General features: G+C 38.7%; 1 protein-coding gene across 2 annotated transcripts in view; it reads left to right on the plus strand.

Moving 5' to 3' along the window:
* Nucleotides 1–21,301, plus strand: part of NUP205 (nucleoporin 205) — a 92,732-nt gene that overhangs the window by 32,445 nt on the left and 38,986 nt on the right. For both annotated transcript variants that reach the window (XM_025379843.1, XM_025379842.1), the window contains exons 11-22: nucleotides 36–186; nucleotides 1,566–1,771; nucleotides 3,117–3,299; nucleotides 5,937–5,987; nucleotides 6,563–6,772; nucleotides 10,162–10,261; nucleotides 10,662–10,799; nucleotides 12,108–12,297; nucleotides 13,633–13,753; nucleotides 15,431–15,512; nucleotides 16,019–16,183; nucleotides 16,507–16,631. In XM_025379843.1, coding sequence (XP_025235628.1) covers nucleotides 36–186; nucleotides 1,566–1,771; nucleotides 3,117–3,299; nucleotides 5,937–5,987; nucleotides 6,563–6,772; nucleotides 10,162–10,261; nucleotides 10,662–10,799; nucleotides 12,108–12,297; nucleotides 13,633–13,753; nucleotides 15,431–15,512; nucleotides 16,019–16,183; nucleotides 16,507–16,631 — 1,722 coding nt within the window. The remainder of the gene's footprint in view (nucleotides 1–35; nucleotides 187–1,565; nucleotides 1,772–3,116; nucleotides 3,300–5,936; nucleotides 5,988–6,562; nucleotides 6,773–10,161; nucleotides 10,262–10,661; nucleotides 10,800–12,107; nucleotides 12,298–13,632; nucleotides 13,754–15,430; nucleotides 15,513–16,018; nucleotides 16,184–16,506; nucleotides 16,632–21,301) is intronic.

Raw genomic sequence — 21,301 nt, forward strand, 5'->3', positions numbered from 1 at the left:
ACATTATATAAACCATTTGTTTCTCTCTTTTTCAGGTTGTCTTGTCAAAGTTTGTTAGGCAAATGGGTGACCTGTTGCCTCCAACTATTTATATTCCTTATTTGAAAATGCTCCAGGGATTGGCCAATGGGCCTCAGTGTGCCCACTACTGTTTCAGCCTACTCAAAGTCAATGGTAGTAGTCATGGTAAGGAATATGTAGATGTTGTTAAAGTTTGTTGTTATACTCTTAAGTTCAGTATCCCAGTACCTATTAAGAAGATTGGTATTTGAACTAGATTCTACCAGAGATATAAATTATTTTCATAACAATAGGGTGAAAGAAGCACGCATACAGCTTTATGCATAGTGATGCTGGATTATGGTCTCACAGATTGGGGAGTTTCGCCATTCTCCTTTATAAAATACAGTTCATTTTGACAAATCAGAATTAATGTATGAAAATTTTCCGTAACACATCTGGTCCACAAAGAAAGCATATGCCCTTGCCTTATAAGTTTGATTAATTTATCTTTGTATTTTGTTTTTCTTAATTTAAGTACTTAGAATTTGTCTCTTGACCCTCTCCCAATTTTCTTATTTGATTATCAGACTGGTTTGGTTAGACCAAAAACACTGTAAAAGGGAAAAGAAATTAAGCGTCTGCTTTGTTAGGTAGATATTTTTATCTTTACATGTGAAGAAACTGAGGTTTAGAGAAGTTAAGGAATTTACCCAACATCACAGCTATTTGGGGAGCCGTGATGGGAGCTGAAATTGGCTTTGCTCCAAATCCAGTGTTACGACTACTTTGTCAAGCCTGCCAGTCTTGTGTGCTTTGCTTTTGCTTCTGATGCCTGGGAGGCAATGGAGTAGTGTAATTCACAAATTAAGACTGTAGTTACCTCTTTCTTTGGGAATTCAAGCTCAACATTTGCGAATTACTCTGTGGGAAAAAGCAGCCCTGTACAGTTAGTTACATGAGAGCACAGAGAACTCTCCTGGATGTGAAGTAGGTAACTGACATCCAAAGTAAATTACCTTTCATTTACATGGGCAGTAGCCCCTTTCTTGAGTAAAAGTTAATCCAGAGGAAAAATTAATCCAGAGTTCTAGCTCACAGAGGGATTCTAACCCATTTTCAGCACACTACTTCAGGACAAAGATTGCCTTTGTGCTAAGACAAAGGCAAACAAAGTTTATGGTTTTAGGCTGGGTGCAGTGGCTCATGCCTGTAATCCCAGCACTTTGGGAGGCCAAGGCAGGCAGATCGCTTGAGGTCGGGAGTTCGAGACCAGCCTGACCAACATGGTGAAACCCTGTCTTTACCAAAAAGACAAAAATTACCAGGGCGTTGTGGTGCACACTTGTAATCTCAGCTACTTGGGAGGTTGAGATAGGAGAATTGCTTGAACCTGGGGAGTAGAGGTTGCAGTGAGCCGACATTGCCCCACTGCACTCCAGCCTGGGTGACAGAGTGAGAACCTGTCTCAAAAAAGTTTATTGTTTTAAATTAATTTTCTCTCCATTTCCCAGCAAATGCTTAGATGTTTTTTAAAGAAAATTCTGTGCTGTTTTTCTTTATAGTTGAGAATATTCAGGGAGCAGGTGGCAGTCCTGTTTCCTGGGAACATTTCTTTCACTCCTTGATGCTTTACCATGAACACCTTCGGAAGGATCTTCCAAGTGCAGATAGCGTTCAGTACCGTCACCTTCCTTCCCGTGGCATCACCCAGAAGGAGCAAGATGGATTGATTGCTTTTTTGCAGCTCACATCTACCATCATTACTTGGGTAGGTAACTCATCCCCAGCATAATTTTATTTTTATTACAGCACAGTAGCATTTTAAGAGCCTCAAACATTTTCTTTTAATTTAAGAGTAATAAACTTAGCCTATGTAGATAGATATATAGCATTCTACCCTTAAGTTTTTTGTTTTTTGATCTCTAGAGGGTGTAAGTTATGGTAGCCCTGCTCATTGGCATAATCTTAGTATAAAAATAATAGCCTGAGCCTGAAAGAAAATAGTCATAAGGGCAAATTAGAACTGGTTGTTGGATGCATATGCTTCTAGGTTTCCAGCATAGGTGTAGAGGTGTATGTGTGCATTTATGTGTGTATACATAAAGAATATTGTAATTAAAAGTTATTTACTGAATTATTTTTCCTCTCCTTATGCCAAACCATTTTACCTGCCACTACCAAATTGATCTTTGTAAAAAACATTATTTTCATGACTGTATGTAATTTCCCAACTTGGAAATATCTTTTAGTTATGTCTATTGTTAACTAGAATAGTCTGACATTCTCTCTGAAGGGTAGGAATGGGAACTTCTAAGTTTTTGGCTTTTCTAATAGTACTTAACATTATTAGGCATCAAAATGTCAGTTATTAACTATTTCTCACTGAATTAAAATGGAGATGAGAGGGGAGGATAGGGAAAGGTTAGTTAACATACAAAGTAACACATAGAGAAGAAGAAAGTTCTAGTGTTCTATAGCACTATAGGGTGAATATAACTAGCAGTAATTCATTGTATATGTTCAAAAGCCAGAAGAGAGGATTTTGAATGTTCCCAACACAAAGAAATGAGAAATGTTAGATGATGGATATCCTAATTACCTTGATTTGATCATTACATATTGTATACATGTATCAAAATATGACTCTGTACCCTGTAAATATATATAGTTATTACATATCAACGAAAAATGAAAAAAAGTTATGATACTTGGTACTGTATATCTCCATATTTTCGAGAAAAGGACAAGATTTTTTTTCATTCATACTTTATATTGCAGTATAATATATTGTTCCAGAAAGGATTTAAGACGCCTAGGTAAGATTTATCCAACCCTTGCAGACCATTTATCTTTGTTTGTATTATTTCTCATACTTGGAACTGCAAAAGTAATTCTACAAAGTCTGTTTCTCCTCCAGTTTTTTACTTTGAATGAATGAGTGACCTGATTTGATGTGTTGGTAGACTTCAAACATAAATGATAGGCTTATTTTTGTTTTAGTATATATTAAACCTATGAGGACTCAGTATAAATGATAGCAATTTAGATGATTGCTGGTCATTTTCTTAACTTTTAAAAATGGAAAGTCTTGTTCTTTTTGTGTCAATTCTTAGAGTGAAAATGCTCGCTTGGCACTCTGTGAACATCCTCAGTGGACCCCTGTTGTGGTGATTCTGGGACTCCTCCAATGCAGTATTCCCCCTGTCCTAAAAGCTGAGCTACTGAAGACACTCGCAGCTTTTGGAAAATCTCCTGAAATTGCTGCTTCCCTCTGGCAGTCATTGGAATACACTCAGGTAGGGCTCTGAAGTCCCATATTTATATTATCCCAATGTGGAAAGTTGGGCTTGATAATACTGTAGAAGCAAGAGCATTCGATTGGAATTTATAGTACATCATGAACATCCCCACTAGAGTTACGGTTTAGGGACTGAGCATAGCAATAGAAACTAATAGACTTGGGTTTTTTTCTTAGATTGGTTGATAACTTCACTAGATTACCAGAGATTGGTTCTTCATGTACTGTACCTCTCTGAAGACCTTATTTTTCAATGTCTATAAGATATTACTAGATGGACAGAATTCCACCACTCTGTCTTTAAACCAGGCTGATGTAAGCCCTCACGAGTCACCTGCACTCATTAAATGTGGGGAATGTTTGTTTTTCTTATCTGCTCTTTCCTGCCCTATACCAGAAGAGTGAAGTATCTCTATATAGCTACATGGTCACTGGGGTTGTTTTTCCATTAAAGGGCAGGTGTAACCGTCAAGTTTGCACATAATTTTTTTTTTTTTTTTTTAAGACAGGGTCTCACTCTGTTGGCAAGGATGTAGTGAGTGCAGTTGTGTGATCTCAGCTCACTGCAGCCTCCACCTCCCGGATTCAAGTGATTCTTGTGCCTCAGCCTCCTAAGTAGCTGGGATTACAGGCTTGTGCTACCATGCCCTGCTAATTTTTGTATTTTTAGTAGAGATGGGGTTTTGTCATGTTGTCCAGGCCGGTCTTGAACTCCTGGCTTCAAGTGATCTGCCCTCCTTGGCCTCCCAAAGTGCTGGGATTACAGGTGTGAACCACCACACCTAGCCTGCAGAGAAATTTTAACAGCGTTTAGAATACTTTTTATTGGTGTTTATGAAGGTTTATTTTCAGGACCATAATCTTAACTTTGGGCAGAAAGGGAATGTTACAGTTTGATTTTTTGACTTCCGTACCCTGAGGGAATGTACCTATGCTGATGTGGGGAAGTAAATGGATGATATAATGTTTGAAGTCTCCTTAACTTCAAAATTATTAACATTCTTTTCTCTAAAGATAAGCTCCGTTAAAAATTTTCTATCAGGTATAATTATTTTATATGTGATAAAATAAAAAAGGAAAATATGGATGCGCTTTATAGACGTATCTCTAGGAAAATGGTTAGGTGGGATTATATCTGTCTTGGAAGTAATACAACTTAAGAGAGTCTGGGATTCTAACTCATTATTCATAGAAGCAAAAATTTTTTTTTAAGATGCAGTTTTGCTCTTGTTGCCCAGGCTGGAGTGCAATGGTGTGATCTCGGCTCACTGCAACCTCCGCCTTCTGGGTTCAAGCGATTCTCCTGCCTCAGCCTCCCGAGTAGCTGGGATTACAGGCATGCACCACCACACCTGGCTAATTTTGTATTTTTAGTAGAGTCGGGGTTTCTCCATGTTGGTTAGGCTGGTCTTGAACTCCCGACCTCAGATGATCTGCCTGCCTCGGCCTCCCAAAGTGCTGGGATTACAGGCATGAGCCACCATGCCCAGCCGGAAGCAACCATTTTGAAGCAGTGAAGTACTCTAGATTATTTTCTAACATATGTATCCTGAAGATGTTATTGATACTTAGTTAACATAATAATTAACGGAGTTGGGGTTTGCTGAGAGGCTAAGTAACTTTTGGCTTACTATTGATACTTCACCTTTTGATTCCTGAGTGTACCAATACTTACTAGTGTCTTACAGGCTTAGTGCTTCTTTACACCTGAAATCAAATGTGATTGGGTTTAGACATTTGTATCCTTAGAGCAACACTATTGTTTTTAAAGGATTCTACCTGATTAGTATACTTTTGATTTGCAAGAAAGTAAAGTATCCATGACAGCAGCATTATTTATTATACCATAAACTACTTAGGCCCATATCAAGGTCTGGACAGAACATCTTAAGTCAAAACTTCAGCCTCCTTTAACAAACCCGTTCTTAAGAAGTTTATTGGCTGGGCGCAGTGACTCACACCTGTAATCCCAGCACTTTGGGAGGCCAAGGCGGGCGGATCACCTGAGGTCAGAAGTTTGAGACCAGCCTGGCCAACATGGTGAAACCTTGTCTCTACTAAAAGTACAAAAAAAAAAAAATTAACTGGGTATGGTGACACATGCCTGTAGTCCCAGCTACTTGGGAAGCTGAGGCAGGAGAATTGCTTGAGCCCAGGAGACGGCGGTTGCAGTGAGCTGAGATCATGCCACTGTACTCCAGCCTGGCCAACAGAGCGAGACTCTGTCTCAAAAGAAAAAAAAAAAGGAAAGAGAAAAAGAAGTTTACTTTTTGGGTTTTTTGTGCCATCAGTAGGATTAGTTAACAGTCCAGTATCTTGAACACTGGTGAGATTTCATCCCATAAATCCTTTTTAAAGGTTCATTTCCTAGAATATCTGAGAGGAAATTTGCTGAAAAAATGTCTTGTGTGCTCTTAGAAACTACCAATTTTTAGAACCCCAGGCAGTCAAAAGTTCTATCGCAACCTGACAGAACTGCTAACGAAAGTCCATCCAGGGACTAATTGATTGTCTTTTTGATGGACGTTGTGAGATCTGTGGGTCCAGTGGGATATGTGACTATTATATTGCAAAGCCACTAATATTCATTGATGAATAAGGAGTGCTTCTGACATCTACTTCTTACTATTTTAAGATACTGCAGACCGTGAGGATTCCAAGCCAGAGGCAAGCTATTGGTATTGAGGTAAAGTTTTCCTTTTAGTTTAAATGCTAATTCATTCATGCATGTAATGATAAGAAGTCTATGAATCATTCTTACCCTTTTATGTTTCCATAATTTTCAAATTTAATGTATTTTTATTTGAAGGGTTTTCTAATCAGTGTTGAAATAGAGATGAAACTTTTAATAAAAGGAACCAAAATATTTAGTGTTTCAGAGTTAGAAAAGGATGTTACATGGCAGCCATCCAAATGGAAAGTTCTTGATTTTAACTCAATTTAATTAGATTACTTGAGTCAACCTGAAATGAGAATTGTTTTCTTTTCTCTCTAATTCTCCCTCTCTTTTAAAAGAAACTTTAAAGATTTCTGTTTTTAATTCAAGTTTGGGGACAATAAGTGGGAATTTGGAGTTCTTCCATCTGACTCATCTGGATTCATGTAATACTTTTTTATCTTTTCCTCTAAATGAAAAACAGAAATATCTGTTATGTCTTTTGGTGTGAGTTAGCACTATTAATAAGTTAATGTCTGCATAATACTTTGCACTTCATAGCTAATAGTTTTTATTACCAAGTTTTCTTTCTTTTTATTTGGAAGGTTGAACTAAATGAAATAGAATCCCGGTGTGAAGAATACCCGTTGACTCGGGCCTTTTGCCAGCTCATTAGTACCCTGGTGGAGAGCTCATTTCCTTCTAATTTGGGTGCTGGACTGCGGCCCCCTGGCTTTGACCCTTATTTGCAGTTCCTTAGAGACTCTGTGTTTCTACGATTCCGTACGAGAGCTTACCGGAGAGCAGCTGAAAAGGTTATGTTCAGAGAAAAACTTTCATCTCCTTATGCATTTCCTGCTTTTCTTTTATCAAAAGTATACAGTGCTAAATTCATGTTAGCTTTTGAAAGGGGGTAAAATTCACAGTCTTTATTTTGAAATATCTATGGTCTGATTAGTTTATGTGCACTAAAAAATAAATTTGATCATGAAAACCCAGGCACTGACATTAGTCATCATTAATCTAATCGATAGGAGTTCATATTCAGATCCTTTTTGACTGAAATGGAACAAAAAATGTCACATTTGTTGGAAACACACTACTACTGCTAATTGGAATGGTTTAGGTTAGGGATTGAAATAAGTTTAAACTTGCACACCAGTTTCTATTGATTAGTGGCACTGGATTGTGGAGTATTGGCTTAGGGGGAAGGAGTATTGTAATCCATTAGGCATGTCTGCCATGGATAGAGGCTGAGAGAGCACTGATCTTTATGACACATTTGCTCTAGTTGCAAGACACTAACCAGTGAGCTTATATATATCATTTTATATAATTCCAATATTACCATGAGGCAGGTACTATTTAATATTCCCATTTTACAGATGGAGGCTTAGCAAGGTTAAGGAACTTGCCTAAGGTCCAGGACCAGGATTTGAACCTAGGACTCTGATTCCAGATCCAAGCTCATAACCACTAAGCTATGTAAGAGACTCTTCTAGGTTCTGATGTAATTCACGTTAGTCTATAATACTGTTTATTAACCTTAAATAATACTCTTGGTTGTATCTTATAGGAACATTTCTGCTTTATTTTGGTAGTTGGCTGTTTTTGACCCTGTTGGGTTTTTTTGTGTTGTATTAATGATGATAAACATAATTTAGTTAATGCAAATTTGGAGAAATTAGGAAAATACAAAAAATATAAGAAAAAGGCAAGGTACAGTGGCTTACGCCTGTAATTCCAGCACTTTGAGAGACCGAGATGGGTAGATCACTTGAGGTCAGGAGTTCCAGACCAGCCTGACCAAACTGGTGAAATGCTGTCTCTACAAAAATACAAAAATTAGCTAGGCATGGTGGCGCACAGCTGTAATCCCAGCCACTTGGGAGGCTGAGGCAGGATAATTGCTTGAACCAGGGAGGCAGAGGTTGCAGTGAGCCGAGATCACGCCACTGCACTCCAGCCTGGGCGGCAGAGCGAGACTCCATCTGAAAAAAAATATATATATATATATTTATATGTATGTGTGTGTGTATATATGTGTGTGTGTGTGTGTATATATGTATATGAAGAAATGATACCATCCTTAATTTTGTTGCCAAGGGAAGAATAACTACTTTTAGTCTTTTTTTTATGCCTGTACACTTAATTAACATTTGAGATAATTAGTTATATTACTTTGTGTTTCTTTTTTGTCCACTTAGCATCGTGGGGATTTTTTTTCATATCCTAGGATATTCTTTGAAAATAGTCTTTTTAGGCTGGGTGTGGTGGCTCACACCTGTAATCCCAGCACTTTGGGAGGCCAAGGCGGGTGGATCACAAGGTCAGGAGATCAATACCATCCTGGCTAACACGGTGAAACCCTGTCTCTACTAAAAATACAAAAAAATTAGCCGGGCCTGGTGGCGGGCACCTGTAGTCTCAGCTACTCAGGAAACTGAGGCAGGAGAACGGCGTGAACCCGGGATGCGGAGCTGGCAGTGAGCCGAGACCACACCACTGCATTCCAGCCTGGGTGACAGAGCAAGACTCTGTCTCAAAAAAAAAAAAAAAAGAAAATAGTCTTTTTAGTGACTGCATAAAACCTATTACTTGTATCTAGCATAGTTTATTCACTGACCTGTCATTGGATATAGCTTGTTTTTGATATTTAGACACAAATAATTGAAGTTCTTTTTTTTGTCAATTGCATTAGCATTTTGGCTTGCCAGGTTGTAAAAATGAACACTGAGATGGAGTATAAATTTTACTTAAGCTCTAGAACTACCTTATTGACATATATTTCCTGATGGGAAGAAAACAATCACAGCAACCATGCCTCATGAATAAAGTCATTTCAGATGAATAATGAGTGCTGATAATTACAGCACTCATTTCATCAAAATGTTCTGGTACTTTTTTTACAGTTGTTTTAAATGTCTTATATGCTTTTTCTTAAAAAGATCATTGTGATCTGAGTGTTTAGAGCATTAGTCAGCCATATTCTCTCCAGATGCCATCACTTTTCACCCATGCAGAGCCAGACTTCAAGTGTTGCTGCTTTTCCCTAGCTGCCATTCATTTCAGTTCCACCCCTACTTACTCTAAAAAATTTTCCCTCAATGTTGTGAATTTGTTTTACTTGAAAGTGTTCTTAAGATCTAATTTATATGACTATTTTAGGACACTAGCTGCTCACACAAACAGTGCTTTGGATTGAGATAAATAACAAGGTGTTAGAGGCAATCAGTATGTTTACCAGTCCTAAATCCATTATTATGTGGTAATATGCCTTTTTTATTTAAATAAATTTTTTTGAACATTTTGGAAAGTGCAAAACAGTGAATAATATAAAAATAATGAAAAAGTCACTTTATAGTCCCATTTTCTAACTCAGCCTTGATACAATTAATGTGCAGTGGAAATAATAATTTTAAAATAGTAATTCAAAAAACCACCCTGTCTACAATGACCAGCACAGTCTTATTAAAATTCTATGTAGTGGAGTTTTTAAGCAAAGTTTTAATTTTACTGGCTATGCGGTTGTATATAATTTTTTTGGCATAGGTATTTTTCTTTACTGGTACATAGCTTTTAAATACATTTTGAACAAGACGGCGATAATGGGATTATTTGGGGCAAGCCTACCAGTGATTGTGTCTTCTTACCTTCTTTGACTATAGCCATGGATGGAACCCTGGTCTAAGAACGAGAAGGCCTGGGCTCGACTTTCAGCCTGTTTGCTGCCAGACTTTATGGTCTTGGGGAATTCATTCACTGCTTTGAGCTTCACTTGCTTCACTTATAAGGAGTTTAGATGAGATGATTTCTCAGATTCCATGCAGCCGAGCATCTTAGAGAAAATGTGAAATATTTGGCACTTGAAAAGTGTCCAAATTTGATGTTTAATTATAAATTGAATATGACTAGATACTAAATGTTGTCAATGTATTAATGAATTCCAAACATCTCCTATAAAAATATATCTTTAAGAATAATGAATTAAAAATATTTTACCTTGAAAATGAGCCAATTCATTATCTTTTAGCAAAATAAAGCAACATGAATTGGGATTTCTATATTGCTTAGCCTAAGTGAATAAAGTAGATAAGAAACTTCACTCATTTACTGGCAAAAGAAGGGGAAAGAGGGAAAAGCCTTGCAAGGCCACCACCTTGGTCTGTTTTATTGTTGTTGACATATTTGTATCTTTCTATAGTGGGAAGTTGCTGAGGTGGTTTTGGAGGTGTTTTATAAATTGCTCAGAGATTATGAGCCTCAGCTTGAAGATTTTGTAGACCAGTTTGTGGAACTACAAGGTAATTTAATTCTGTCACTTTCAAATAAGGTATCAATTATTTATAATTTATAAATTATGACTATGTGATACATAAATTTAAAATTATACTTTTAAATTAGAATTTAATCTTTTGTTTCATTGTTTTGATCATTTTAATTTTTCTGTTCAAGAGAAAAAATTATTGAATGGAAGATCAAGAACACTGCATTACAGTTTCTTTAATGAGTTAACAGAATAGTTGACTGCCTGCTTCATGCAGATTCGCCCTTAGGAGAATTACTGTTGTGTTTCTAAATTGAAACTTGCCTTTATCTATTTAGATGCCATCTAATTTATAAGTGTCATACATTTCATATAAATCAAGGGTGTGACAAAAATACTAACCCATCATCTCTTGGAAAATGTTATGTTCTATTTAGGAGAAGAAATCATAGCCTATAAGCCACCTGGATTTAGTCTGATGTATCATCTGCTGAATGAGTCACCAATGTTGGAGCTTGCTCTCAGTTTACTGGAAGAAGGAGTTAAGCAGCTTGACACCTATGCCCCCTTTCCTGGTATATACTTAAAAGTCTTCATGTCTTGCAAACAGTTTTGATGTTTTCATCTTTTGTAAACTGAGAATTTGAAATAGATGATCTCTGAGGTCATTTTTCCCTGTAAGATTCTCTCTCTGTATCTGAAGTGGTGTTTTCAATGAATCATTTAAACGAGAGTGTATTGTAAGTAAAAACAGACTAAAGTACAGAGAGATTCTCAGTATAACTGTGTTTCACTGCAGGGTCTTTTGTAAGTGAAATGATCTTTCTATCATTTTAACATCTTTAACATCCCCAACTTTAAAATACTTTTTTGTCCATCGCCCCTCCTCCTTCCCCATAATAGTTTTAAAAGCACTTACTATAGTGCCTGATACATAGTGGTCAATACATTTTACTTGTTATTATTACCACTAATTATTATTTATTGAGTGCTTACTATGTATTTGGCTCTTTTAAAAGCACATCGCATATATTAATGCATTCAATCTATTCAAAAATATGTTAGATCTTATTATTTTCATTTAAAAAATAAAGAAGCTGAAATACAAAGAAGTTACACTGGCTTTCCCTAGCAAATGTGGGAACTGGGATTTCAACCTAGTCAGTTTGGCTCCAGAGCTCATGCTTTTTACCATGATGCTATATTACCTTTACTTAATGTGGGTATGATCAAAATGAGAAAAGAGATTCTAAACATATGAACAATAACTGTATAGTCAGAATATACAGGTAAGAAACTATAAGAAAAATCAGGCCACAGTTTTAAATTTGGTCAGTAAGATTATGGGTGATCCTTGTTTCTGTTTTCTGCTTTATTTTCCACAATGATTTTGTCTTACTTTAGATCAGAGTTTCTCAATTTTGGCACCATTGACAGTTTGGGCTGAATAATTCTTTGTTGTGGATGATGTCCTGTGTATTGTAAGCTGGATGCCAGTAGCACATTTCCAGTTATGATAACTAGAAGTGCCTCCAGACATTGTCAAATGTCCCTTGGGGCTCAGTCACCCCATTGAGAACCATTGCTCTAAACAATAAGGGAAAAGATAAAGGAGAAGTGACTTGAGAATCCATTCCATGGAAGTATTCTGGATTGCAAAATAACAGTAACTTGCCTAGATGAATGGTTTTGTGAAGTTGGAATTGAAAGTTTGAAACAACGAGAGCTTAAGTCTCTAGGTTTTGCTGCTGAAAGTTGGAAACAAGAGTCTAAATCTCTAGATTTGAAAATCTAAAACTTGTCATTTGTCTTGTTTTCCCAAGAATTGACTGTGAGTTTTTAAGATAAATTTAGAACTTTCTAACTTTATTTTTGGTTGATAGGGAAAAAACACCTGGAGAAAGCAGTACAGCATTGCCTTGCACTTCTCAATCTTACTCTGCAAAAGGAAAATCTTTTTATGGACCTTCTAAGAGAAAGTCAGCTGGCTCTAATAGTCTCTCCTTTAGAACAGCTTTTGCAGGGAATTAATCCCAGAACTAAGAAGGCAGATAATGTGGTAAACATTGCCAGGTAAGTTACCTTTGTAGGTAGAGAAATGAAATAAACAGATAGACATTCTAGCTTTGATTTTCAAATCTGGTTAGATATCTAGTGCATTACTGTTTTTTCTTTTTGCCTCATTTTACTTTTTTTTTTTGAGACAGAGTCTCGCTCTGTCGCCCAGGCTGGAGTGCAGTAGCATGATCTCAGCTCACTGCAACCTCCGCCTCCTGAGTTGAAGTGATTCTCCTGCCTCAGCCTCCTGAGTAGCTGGGATTACAGGTGAGCACCACCATGCTCGGCTAATTTTTGTATTTTTAGTAGAGACGGGGTTTCACCATGTTGGTCAGGCTGGTCTCGAACTCCTGACCTCATGATCCGCCAGCCTCAGCCTCCCAAAGTGCTGGGATTATAAGCGTGAGCCACCGCGCCTGGCCTCATTTTACTCGTGCCTTCTCTAGCTACCCTGATATTAATTACTCTGAACCTTACAATTTCTTCCATGTTCTAAAAATCCAAGTCTTTTTTTTTTTTTTTTTTTTGGAGACAGAATTTCGCTCTGTCACCCAGACTGGAGTGCAGTGCTGCAATCTTGGCTCACTGTAATCTTCGCCTCCCAGGCTCAGGTGATTCTCCCACCTCAGCCTCCCAGGTAGCTGGGACTATAGATGTGCACCTCCACACCCAGCTAATTTTTGTATTTTTAGTAGAGATGGGCTTTCACCATATTGGCCAGTCTGGTCTCAAACTTCTGACCTCAAGCAATCTGCCCACCTCAGCCTCCCAAAGTGGTGGGATTACAGGATTACAGGTGTGAGCCACCGTGCGCAACCGAAATCTCTAAGTCGAAAATGACAATATTGTCTGTCTCCTGTAGGGAAACTAGGTGTTTGGAGGATGGGGCTGGACAGGAAGCAAACTTGGCACAGAAAACTTGAGCTTTCTGGTGGTTTAATATTCCATGGCTTGTAGAAGCATCACCCCAATCTCTGCTTTCAGTGCCGCATGGCATTTTCCCTGTGTGTGTATGTTTGTGTCTGGATTTACCCTTTTTATGAGGATACCAGTCATATTTTATTAGGGCCCTCCTTAATGACCTCGTCTGAACTTCTTTGACTATGTATGCAAAGACCCTACTTTCAAATAAGGTCACTGGGTTAGCCAGACTTTACGTAAGGATTTTGGGGCCAGGGACATGATTCGACCCCTAACAGACTGCATCTGTTTAGAAGGGGACAACTTTTTCTAATTTACCTCAAAGTGCTGTATGGGCAGGGGAAGCCCTGGTTCTAAATTTTCTTTATTGGGAATAGTGAGACACCAAAAATTTTATCGCTGTTCCTCAAATGTTTTCTTTTTTTAAAGATACTTGTATCATGGCAATACTAATCCAGAATTGGCTTTTGAAAGTGCCAAGATCCTCTGTTGTATCTCTTGCAACTCTAATATTCAGATAAAGTTGGTTGGAGATTTCACACATGACCAGGTAACTGATTTTGTTGCTGTTGTTATTTTTTGGTGCATTGTGCATTTTGACTGTATATGAAAGTTATAGTGTCTATAGAGGAATCATATTCTTGGTTGTGGAAAAATTCATTAAGAGTAAGTATATTTCTATAGGATGGGTGAAAACCTATCCACGAACTTGGCTATAACTTATCTTTGAAGATGATGCTATTCACAGTGTTACTGCATATATTATAGTATGTGACTGTATAGCCTAACACAACCACTGCTACTCTAGGCACGTTTAAAATTATTAGGTTTGCTGTAACTTGTTTGTTTACTGCTCCCGACCTGTCAGTTGCCTGTGTTCTAAGTGAGCCTCTGCAGTTCTGAATATCTCATTGTTGTAAGTTGTCTACTTCACTGGTTTTCTTGTGATCCACCTGTGTGTCACTTCATTTGATAACACTGCAGAGTGTTTTTAGGAGTTCCTCTTTTTATTCATTTTATAATAGTTCTGTTCACTGAATACCTACAATTGCTGAATCTGCTTTTTTTCTTTATGAACATTTCATCCCATTGTCTTTATGTTGGCAGTCACTGCTTTAGCTAGTTGAAGAATTTTTATTTTTCTTCTTTTGATACAGGAACTCGCTCTGTCACCCAGGCTGGAGTGCAGTGGCACAATCTCAGCTCACTGCAGCCTCTGCCTCCAGGCTCAAGCGATCCTACAGGCGCATGCCACCACACCCAGCTAGTTTTTTTGTATTTTTTTGTAGAGACAAGATTTTACCATGTTGCCCAGGCTGGTCTTGAATTCTAGAGCTCAAGCAGTGTGCCCACCTCGGCCTCCCAAAGTGCTGGGATTACAGGCGTGAGCCACCGTGCCTGGCCTCGTTGAAGGATTTTGTTGTGTAGTCCTTCATAGAGTCCCTATTTTGAAATAAGGACTTTTCTGGCATGTTGATGGCACAGATCTTCTTTTGTGTTATAGTCCCTCACATCTAGTACCTTTAGTATCCCTAGATACTACTATCTGTCAGTAGTAACCTCTAGTTGTGATTACTTAGATGACTCCACTTATTTCTAGGTTCCCTTTGGAGTGGTGGTACCACCCATCATGAGAACCACCATAAGTGTAAATCTCATCTGTGGCTTACGGATGAGGTTTATGAAACCATGTGATAATCAGGGGATGCTATAGGTTTTTGATGTGCTGATTTTTTTTGGTCGATTTTGGTGTAAATTATTATTACTGATTTAACATCCTCCTAGATTATTAAAGGCAAAATCAGCTCAGAAATAGAAAACGAGTGATAAGTAATACATTTCTAAAGAGAGAAGATGAAAATTTTATTTTACGTTTTAGTTAAGATCTCATAACATTGACTGTATAATGAAGAGCTCAGTAAACAGCAGTTTCATGTGATTTTTTTTTTTAACTAGCTTGATTCTTTGGGAAGGAAAATTAGGAAGCAAGTTTTGAAATCAATAAATTTATAAAACTTTTGTTTCTTTAATTGTTTGTATGGAGAGCTAAATTATGGCAACTTAAGGAACTGAGTTTTCTATTAAAAATGTAACTAAAATGTAAATACCTAAGCAGATTTGCCTATTTTTCTTTATGGATGAATGTTTATACATATATCAATCACAGTTTTTCTAATATTTAGAAACCTGTAGTAATTTGTCATTTTTTACCTTCATGTTACTTCAGAGTGTAAGTCAGAAACTAATGGCTGGATTTGTGGAGTGTTTGGATTGTGAAGATGCAGAAGAATTTGTACGTCTGGAAGAGGGTATGCGTTAGATTAATGTGCATACATGCATTCTTTTACTTTTTATATATGCTTAATTTAAAGAAAGCACTTGTAATTGTTAACTGTTTAGTGATGGTGTAAGAGAAATTGAGAATTTGCTAGAATACAGGTTGAGAATACAAAGTTCAGAATAAAATCTGAAACCTTTTGAGCACCACCAACTTGACTGTCAAAGGAAATGCTCATTGGTTCATTTTGGATTTTGAATTTTTGGATTAGGGATGCTCAACCTGTATAATGCAAATATTCTAAAATTCAAAAAATCTGAAATCTGAAGCACTTCTAGTCCCATACATTTCAGATAAAGGGTACTCATCTTGTAAATTTATAAGGTTTTTAGGATTCCTCTTTAAATAAATCTGAAACGAATGTGATAGATAATCAGGCAAATGATCTAAAGAAAACATGGAGATTTGGAATACAAGTTTTGTATTTTTTATTTGACTTATGTTATTTTTCCATTGTTTTGTGATTTCTGCATTAAGGGTCAGATCTTGAAAAGAAATTAGTTGCAATTCGTTATGAAACAAGAATCCACATCTTGAATCTTCTCATTACCTCTCTGGAATGCAATCCACCCAATCTTGCTCTCTACTTGTTGGGCTTTGAATTGAAGAAACCTGTCAGTACTACAAATCTACAAGATCCAGGTATAGCCTAAGACATAAAGGCATTTCTTTCCATCCATATTTGTGTATCCCAGGGGTCATTTATTGCATTCTGGGCTCATGGGATAATTCATTCAAAGAAAAAGTGTATGAAAGGTAAGGTGATGGATGGGTCAGTCCTTAGGGCTTAGAACAAACTGGACAAACTGAGCTATAGAGAATCAGCCTTTATCAATTTTCCGTATCAGTATTTGAAAGAGTGTTTACAGCATATATTTACAGAATTTAACTTTTGAAAAGGCAATCTAAGATTTTAATGCAGAAATTCTAAAAGAAAAGTTGAATTTCTTTTTGGTTTAATGTAGGAGTGTTAGGTTGCCCTCGGACATGCCTTCACGCCATCCTAAACATCTTGGAGAAAGGAACGGAAGGGAGAACAGGCCCAGTGGCAGTGCGAGAATCTCCTCAACTGGCTGAACTATGTTATCAGGTACACAGAAAACTGGGTTTTGTGGTACTTAATAGAAGAAACTTGACCAGGTACATGAGTACACCACAGATATGACAGTATAACAGTAGGACTTAGTTGAAATGAGTTCATTTAGCAGTTTGACCTGTCTTTCATTTGTGGATAAAATCCATAAAGCACAAACCCCAAGATACTATAGATCCAAATCTTATGTTAATCACTTGAAAAATGGAGGAAATAGATTTTTGTGATGGATTTTTACCAGCAGTTTAGAAACTTTTCAACAGTGCTGTGTTTAAAGTAGCTCCTTCTGATGGGTCAGAAGACCTCTGGTTCCCATCTCTGCCCCATGACAGGCAAAGTCACCTTGGGCATTGCATGAAATGTCTCTGAGTCTGAGTTTTTCAATCTGAAATGGACTGTTGAGAGACTTCAATAAAAATGTAAGTGAAAGCACTTTTTTTTTTAAGATGGGGTCTCACTGTCACCCAGGCTGGAGTGCAGTGGTGTGATCACAGCTCATCGTAGCCTCAACCTCCCCTGGATCAGATGATCCTCTACCTCAGCCTTCCAGGTAGCTGGTACTATATGTGTGTCCCACCATGCCTGACTAATTTTTGTGTTTTTAGTAGAGATGGTGTTTTGCCACGTTGCCCAGGCTGGGAAAGCACTTTTTTTTTTTGATACAGAGTCTCGTTCTGTCGCCCAGGCTGAAGTACAGTGGCACAATCTCAACTCACCGCAACCTCCCAGGCTCAAGCGACTCTCCTGCCTCAGCCTCCCAAGTAACTGGGACTACAGGTATGCACCACCATGCCCAGCAATTTTTGTATTTTTAGTAGAGACAGGGTTTCATCATGTTGGCCAGGATGGTCTCGATCTCTTGACCTTGTGATCCACCTGCCTCGGCCTCCCAAAGTGCTGGGATTAGAGGCATGAGCCACCGTGCCTGGCTAGAAAGCACTTTTTAATAACTAAGTAAATTAAGAAGTCCTATATACAACTATGTTAGGTGGTAAAATGTCAGATTAAGATTTAAACTATAATGAGGGCTGGGCTTGGGCGCGGTGGCTCATGCCCATAACCCAGCACTTTGGGAGGCTGAGGTGGTCTGGATCACTTGAGGCCAGGAGTTGGCGACCAGCCTGGGAAACATGGCAAAACCTTGTCTCTGCTAAAAATATAAAAATTAGCTGGGCGTGGTGGCATGTGCCTGTAATCCCAGCTACTTGGGAGGCTAGGGTATGAGAATTACTTGAACCCAGAAGGTAGAGGTTGCAGTGAGCCGAGATCATGCCACTGCACTCCAGCTGGGTGGCAAAGTAAGACTGTCTCAAAAAAATAAAAATAAATAAATAAGTAAACTATAATGAGAACTTTCATTTTGCTTGTTCATTTTTGTTTATTTATTGTTTTATTCATTTTATAAGTGTTTTAAGAACTAGGCTTGGCCGGGTGCAATGACTCACGCTTGTAATCCCAGCACTTTGGGAGGCTAAGGTGGGCAGATCACCTGAGGTTAGGAGTTCAAGACCAGCCTGGCCAACATGATGAAACCCCATCTCTACTAAAAATACAAAAAAATTAGCCGGGCGTGGTTGTGGACGCCTGTAATCCCAGCTCCTCAGGAGGCTGAGGCAGGACAATTGCTTGTACCTGGGAGGCAGAGGTTGCAGTGAACCTAGATCATGCCACTGCACTCCAGCCTGGGCAACAAAAGCGAAACTCTGTCTCAAAAAAAAAAAAAAAAAGAACTAGGCTTTATAAGCTGTGACTAATTTCTCAATTTAAGTGTTACCCTAAATTTACATTTTTATGATAAGAAATGGCAGATCATGAGGTCAGGAGATTGAGACCATCCTGGTTAACACGGTAAAACCCCGCCTCTACTAAAAATACAAAAATTAGCCGGGCATGGTGGCAGGCCCCTGTAGTCCCCAGCTACTCGGGAGGCTGAGTTGGGAGAATGGCGTGAACCCGGGAGGTGGAGCTTGCAGTGAGCCAAGATCACACCACTGCACTCCAGCCTGGGTGACAGAGCAAGATCCTGTCTCAAAAAAAAAAAAAAAAAAAAAGAAATGCATGACTAACCTCTTAGTGTTACTGGCATAGAGGTTTTTCTTTGTTAATCTCCTGCTTTTCTTTTTGTAATTCTTTGCTATCTTTTCTGTCCTCTGTCCAAATATCCCTTCACTGTAAGTACTGTAGCTAGGTTTTCTTATAAATCAAAATTAATTCTTCCTTAATGGGAGAACAAATTTGATGTACGTATTAGCACAGATTTACAGAATTTGATATATAAGTAGAAACAATTGATAAGCTTAACACCTAGGCTAATGGCAGGTAAAGTAAATGAATGAAGCCAGGGTCCAGTTAAGAAGGGAGCAGGAGGAAGGGAGAATCTGGCGACTGGAGAGCACATGCCTTCCTACTAAACTCTGGCTTATTTTACCATGCCAGAGTGCAGGATTTGTTGGGCCAGATTATCTGAATTTTTATTTTTATTTTTATTTATTAATTTTTAAAAGGATTTGGAAATCTGAATTTTTGTGAAAGTTGTTCTAATTTTTAGAACACTGTACTGGCCAAGGAAAACGTGTCCATACCAGCAGTCTACCAGTTTATACGCTCTGGTTTTTTGTTGTTGTTGTTGCTGTTACTGTTTTTTGAGATGGAGTCTCACTCTATTGCCCAGGCTGGAGTGCAGTGGTGCGATCTCAGCTGTCCGCAACCTCCACCTCCCAGGTTCAAGCGATTCTCCTGCCTCAGCCTCCCAAGTAGCTGGGATTACAGGCATGTGCCATCATGCCTGGCTAATTTTGTATTTTTAGTAGAGACAGGGCTTTAACATGTTGTCCAGGCTGGTCTCGAACTCCTGACCTTAGGCGATCCACCCACCTCAGCCTCCCAGGGTGCTGGGATTACAGGCGTGCACCACCGCGCCTGACCGTAACATATGCTCTGTGACCTTGCTACTCAAATATGGCCCAGAGACCAGTATCATCAGCATTATCTCCTAGGAGCTTATTAGTGCAGAATCTCAGGCCCCACTTTAGACCTGATGAGTCAAGATCTGCATTGTTTACAGAAAGCACTGCTCCATTGATAACTAAATATACTGCTTTTACTTATATGTTTGTGCTTCACCCTGCTTCAGAAAAAAAATTTAAACCTGTAAGTAAGAAGAGCTTGTTAGTTTAAATAAATCTGATTGTAGGAAAGGGAAATGGTCCTTATTGATACCTTCCTTGTCCTGCAACACAAAGGCTTCTGGGTGAAGAAGCTGAGACCAGGCCTGGTGCCTTTGCCCTCTTTTCTTTAAGAACGGAGATTTCTTCTACCTGGTCTTGGAAAACAGGAAGGATATAGGCCACATCTTAGTAAAATGGCTTGTAGTGCTTTTTGAACTCACTTTTTGTGTCCTCCTCTTCTTCTTTTTTTGGTGGGGGGGAATGTTGGGGGACAGAGTCTTGCTCTGTCACCTAGGCTGGATTGCAGTGGTGTGGTCTTGGCTCACTGCAACCTCCGTCTCCCAGGTTCAAGTGATTCTGATACCTCAGTCTCCCAAGTAGCTGGGATTACAGGCGTCCCCGGGCCACCATGCACGGCTAATTTTTGTATTTTTAGTGGAGATGGGGTTTCCCCATGTTGACCAGGGTGGTCTCAAACTCCTTGCCTCAGGTGATCCGCCTGCCTCGGCCTCCCAAAGTGCTGAGATTACAGGCGTGATTCTCTGTGCCCGGCATTTCTCTTCTTTTTTTTTTTTGAGATGGAGTCTCGCTCTGTTGCCCAGGCTGGAGTGCGGTGGCCGGATCTCAGCTCACTGCAAGCTCTGCCTCCCAGGTTCACGCCATTCTCCTGCCTCAGCCTCCCGAGTAGCTGGGATTACAGGTGCCCGCTACCTCGCCCGGCTAATTTTTTTTGTATTTTTAGTAGAGACGGGGTTTCACCGTGTTAGCCAGGATGGTCTTGATCTCCTGACCTCGTGATCCGCCCGTCTCGGCCTCCCAAAGTGCTGGGATTACAGGCTTGAGCCACCGCGCCCGGCTGGCATTTCTCTTCTAATAGTATTATTTCTTCCACATGTTAGAGTATCTTCTTGTGTTTTAACTTGCTCAGTAATACACCTAACTGATTTTGTTTTGAGAAGTTCAGTATTAGCTTTTTAAGTTTTTGTTTGTTTATAGAGTATCAAAACAGTATCAAAACTGTTTGAAAGGTCAATGTACATCTGTAGCAGAACTGCTTACTCTTTCCCTTGTCTTCTCTCTCTCTGTTTGTGTATATACATTGTTTATAGTTGTATTTAGTATACATGAAGTTTTGTGCCCTTTTTACTCCTCTCTGTATAAACTTTCTGTGCTGCAACAATGTGAATTACATTCAGGTTGTTTCCAGTTTTTTTTTTTTACTCAGCTCTAACGAACAAAAATCAGCTAGGCATTGTGGCACGTGCCTGTAATCCCAGCTACTTGGGAGACTGAGGCAAGGTTGTAAATAAATAAATTATCTTTGGTTGTTTTATATTTTTCTTAAGAATATATTTCCAGGCGGGTATGGTGGCTCACACCTGTAATCCCAGCACTTTGGGAGCCTGAGACGGGCGGATCACGAGGTCAGGAGATCAGGACCATCCTGGCTAACACGGTGAAACTCTATCTCTACTAAAAATACAAAAACAAAAAATTAGC

The sequence above is a fragment of the Theropithecus gelada genome, chromosome 3 (genome assembly GCF_003255815.1).
Source record: "Theropithecus gelada isolate Dixy chromosome 3, Tgel_1.0, whole genome shotgun sequence".
NCBI lineage: Eukaryota > Metazoa > Chordata > Mammalia > Primates > Cercopithecidae > Theropithecus > Theropithecus gelada.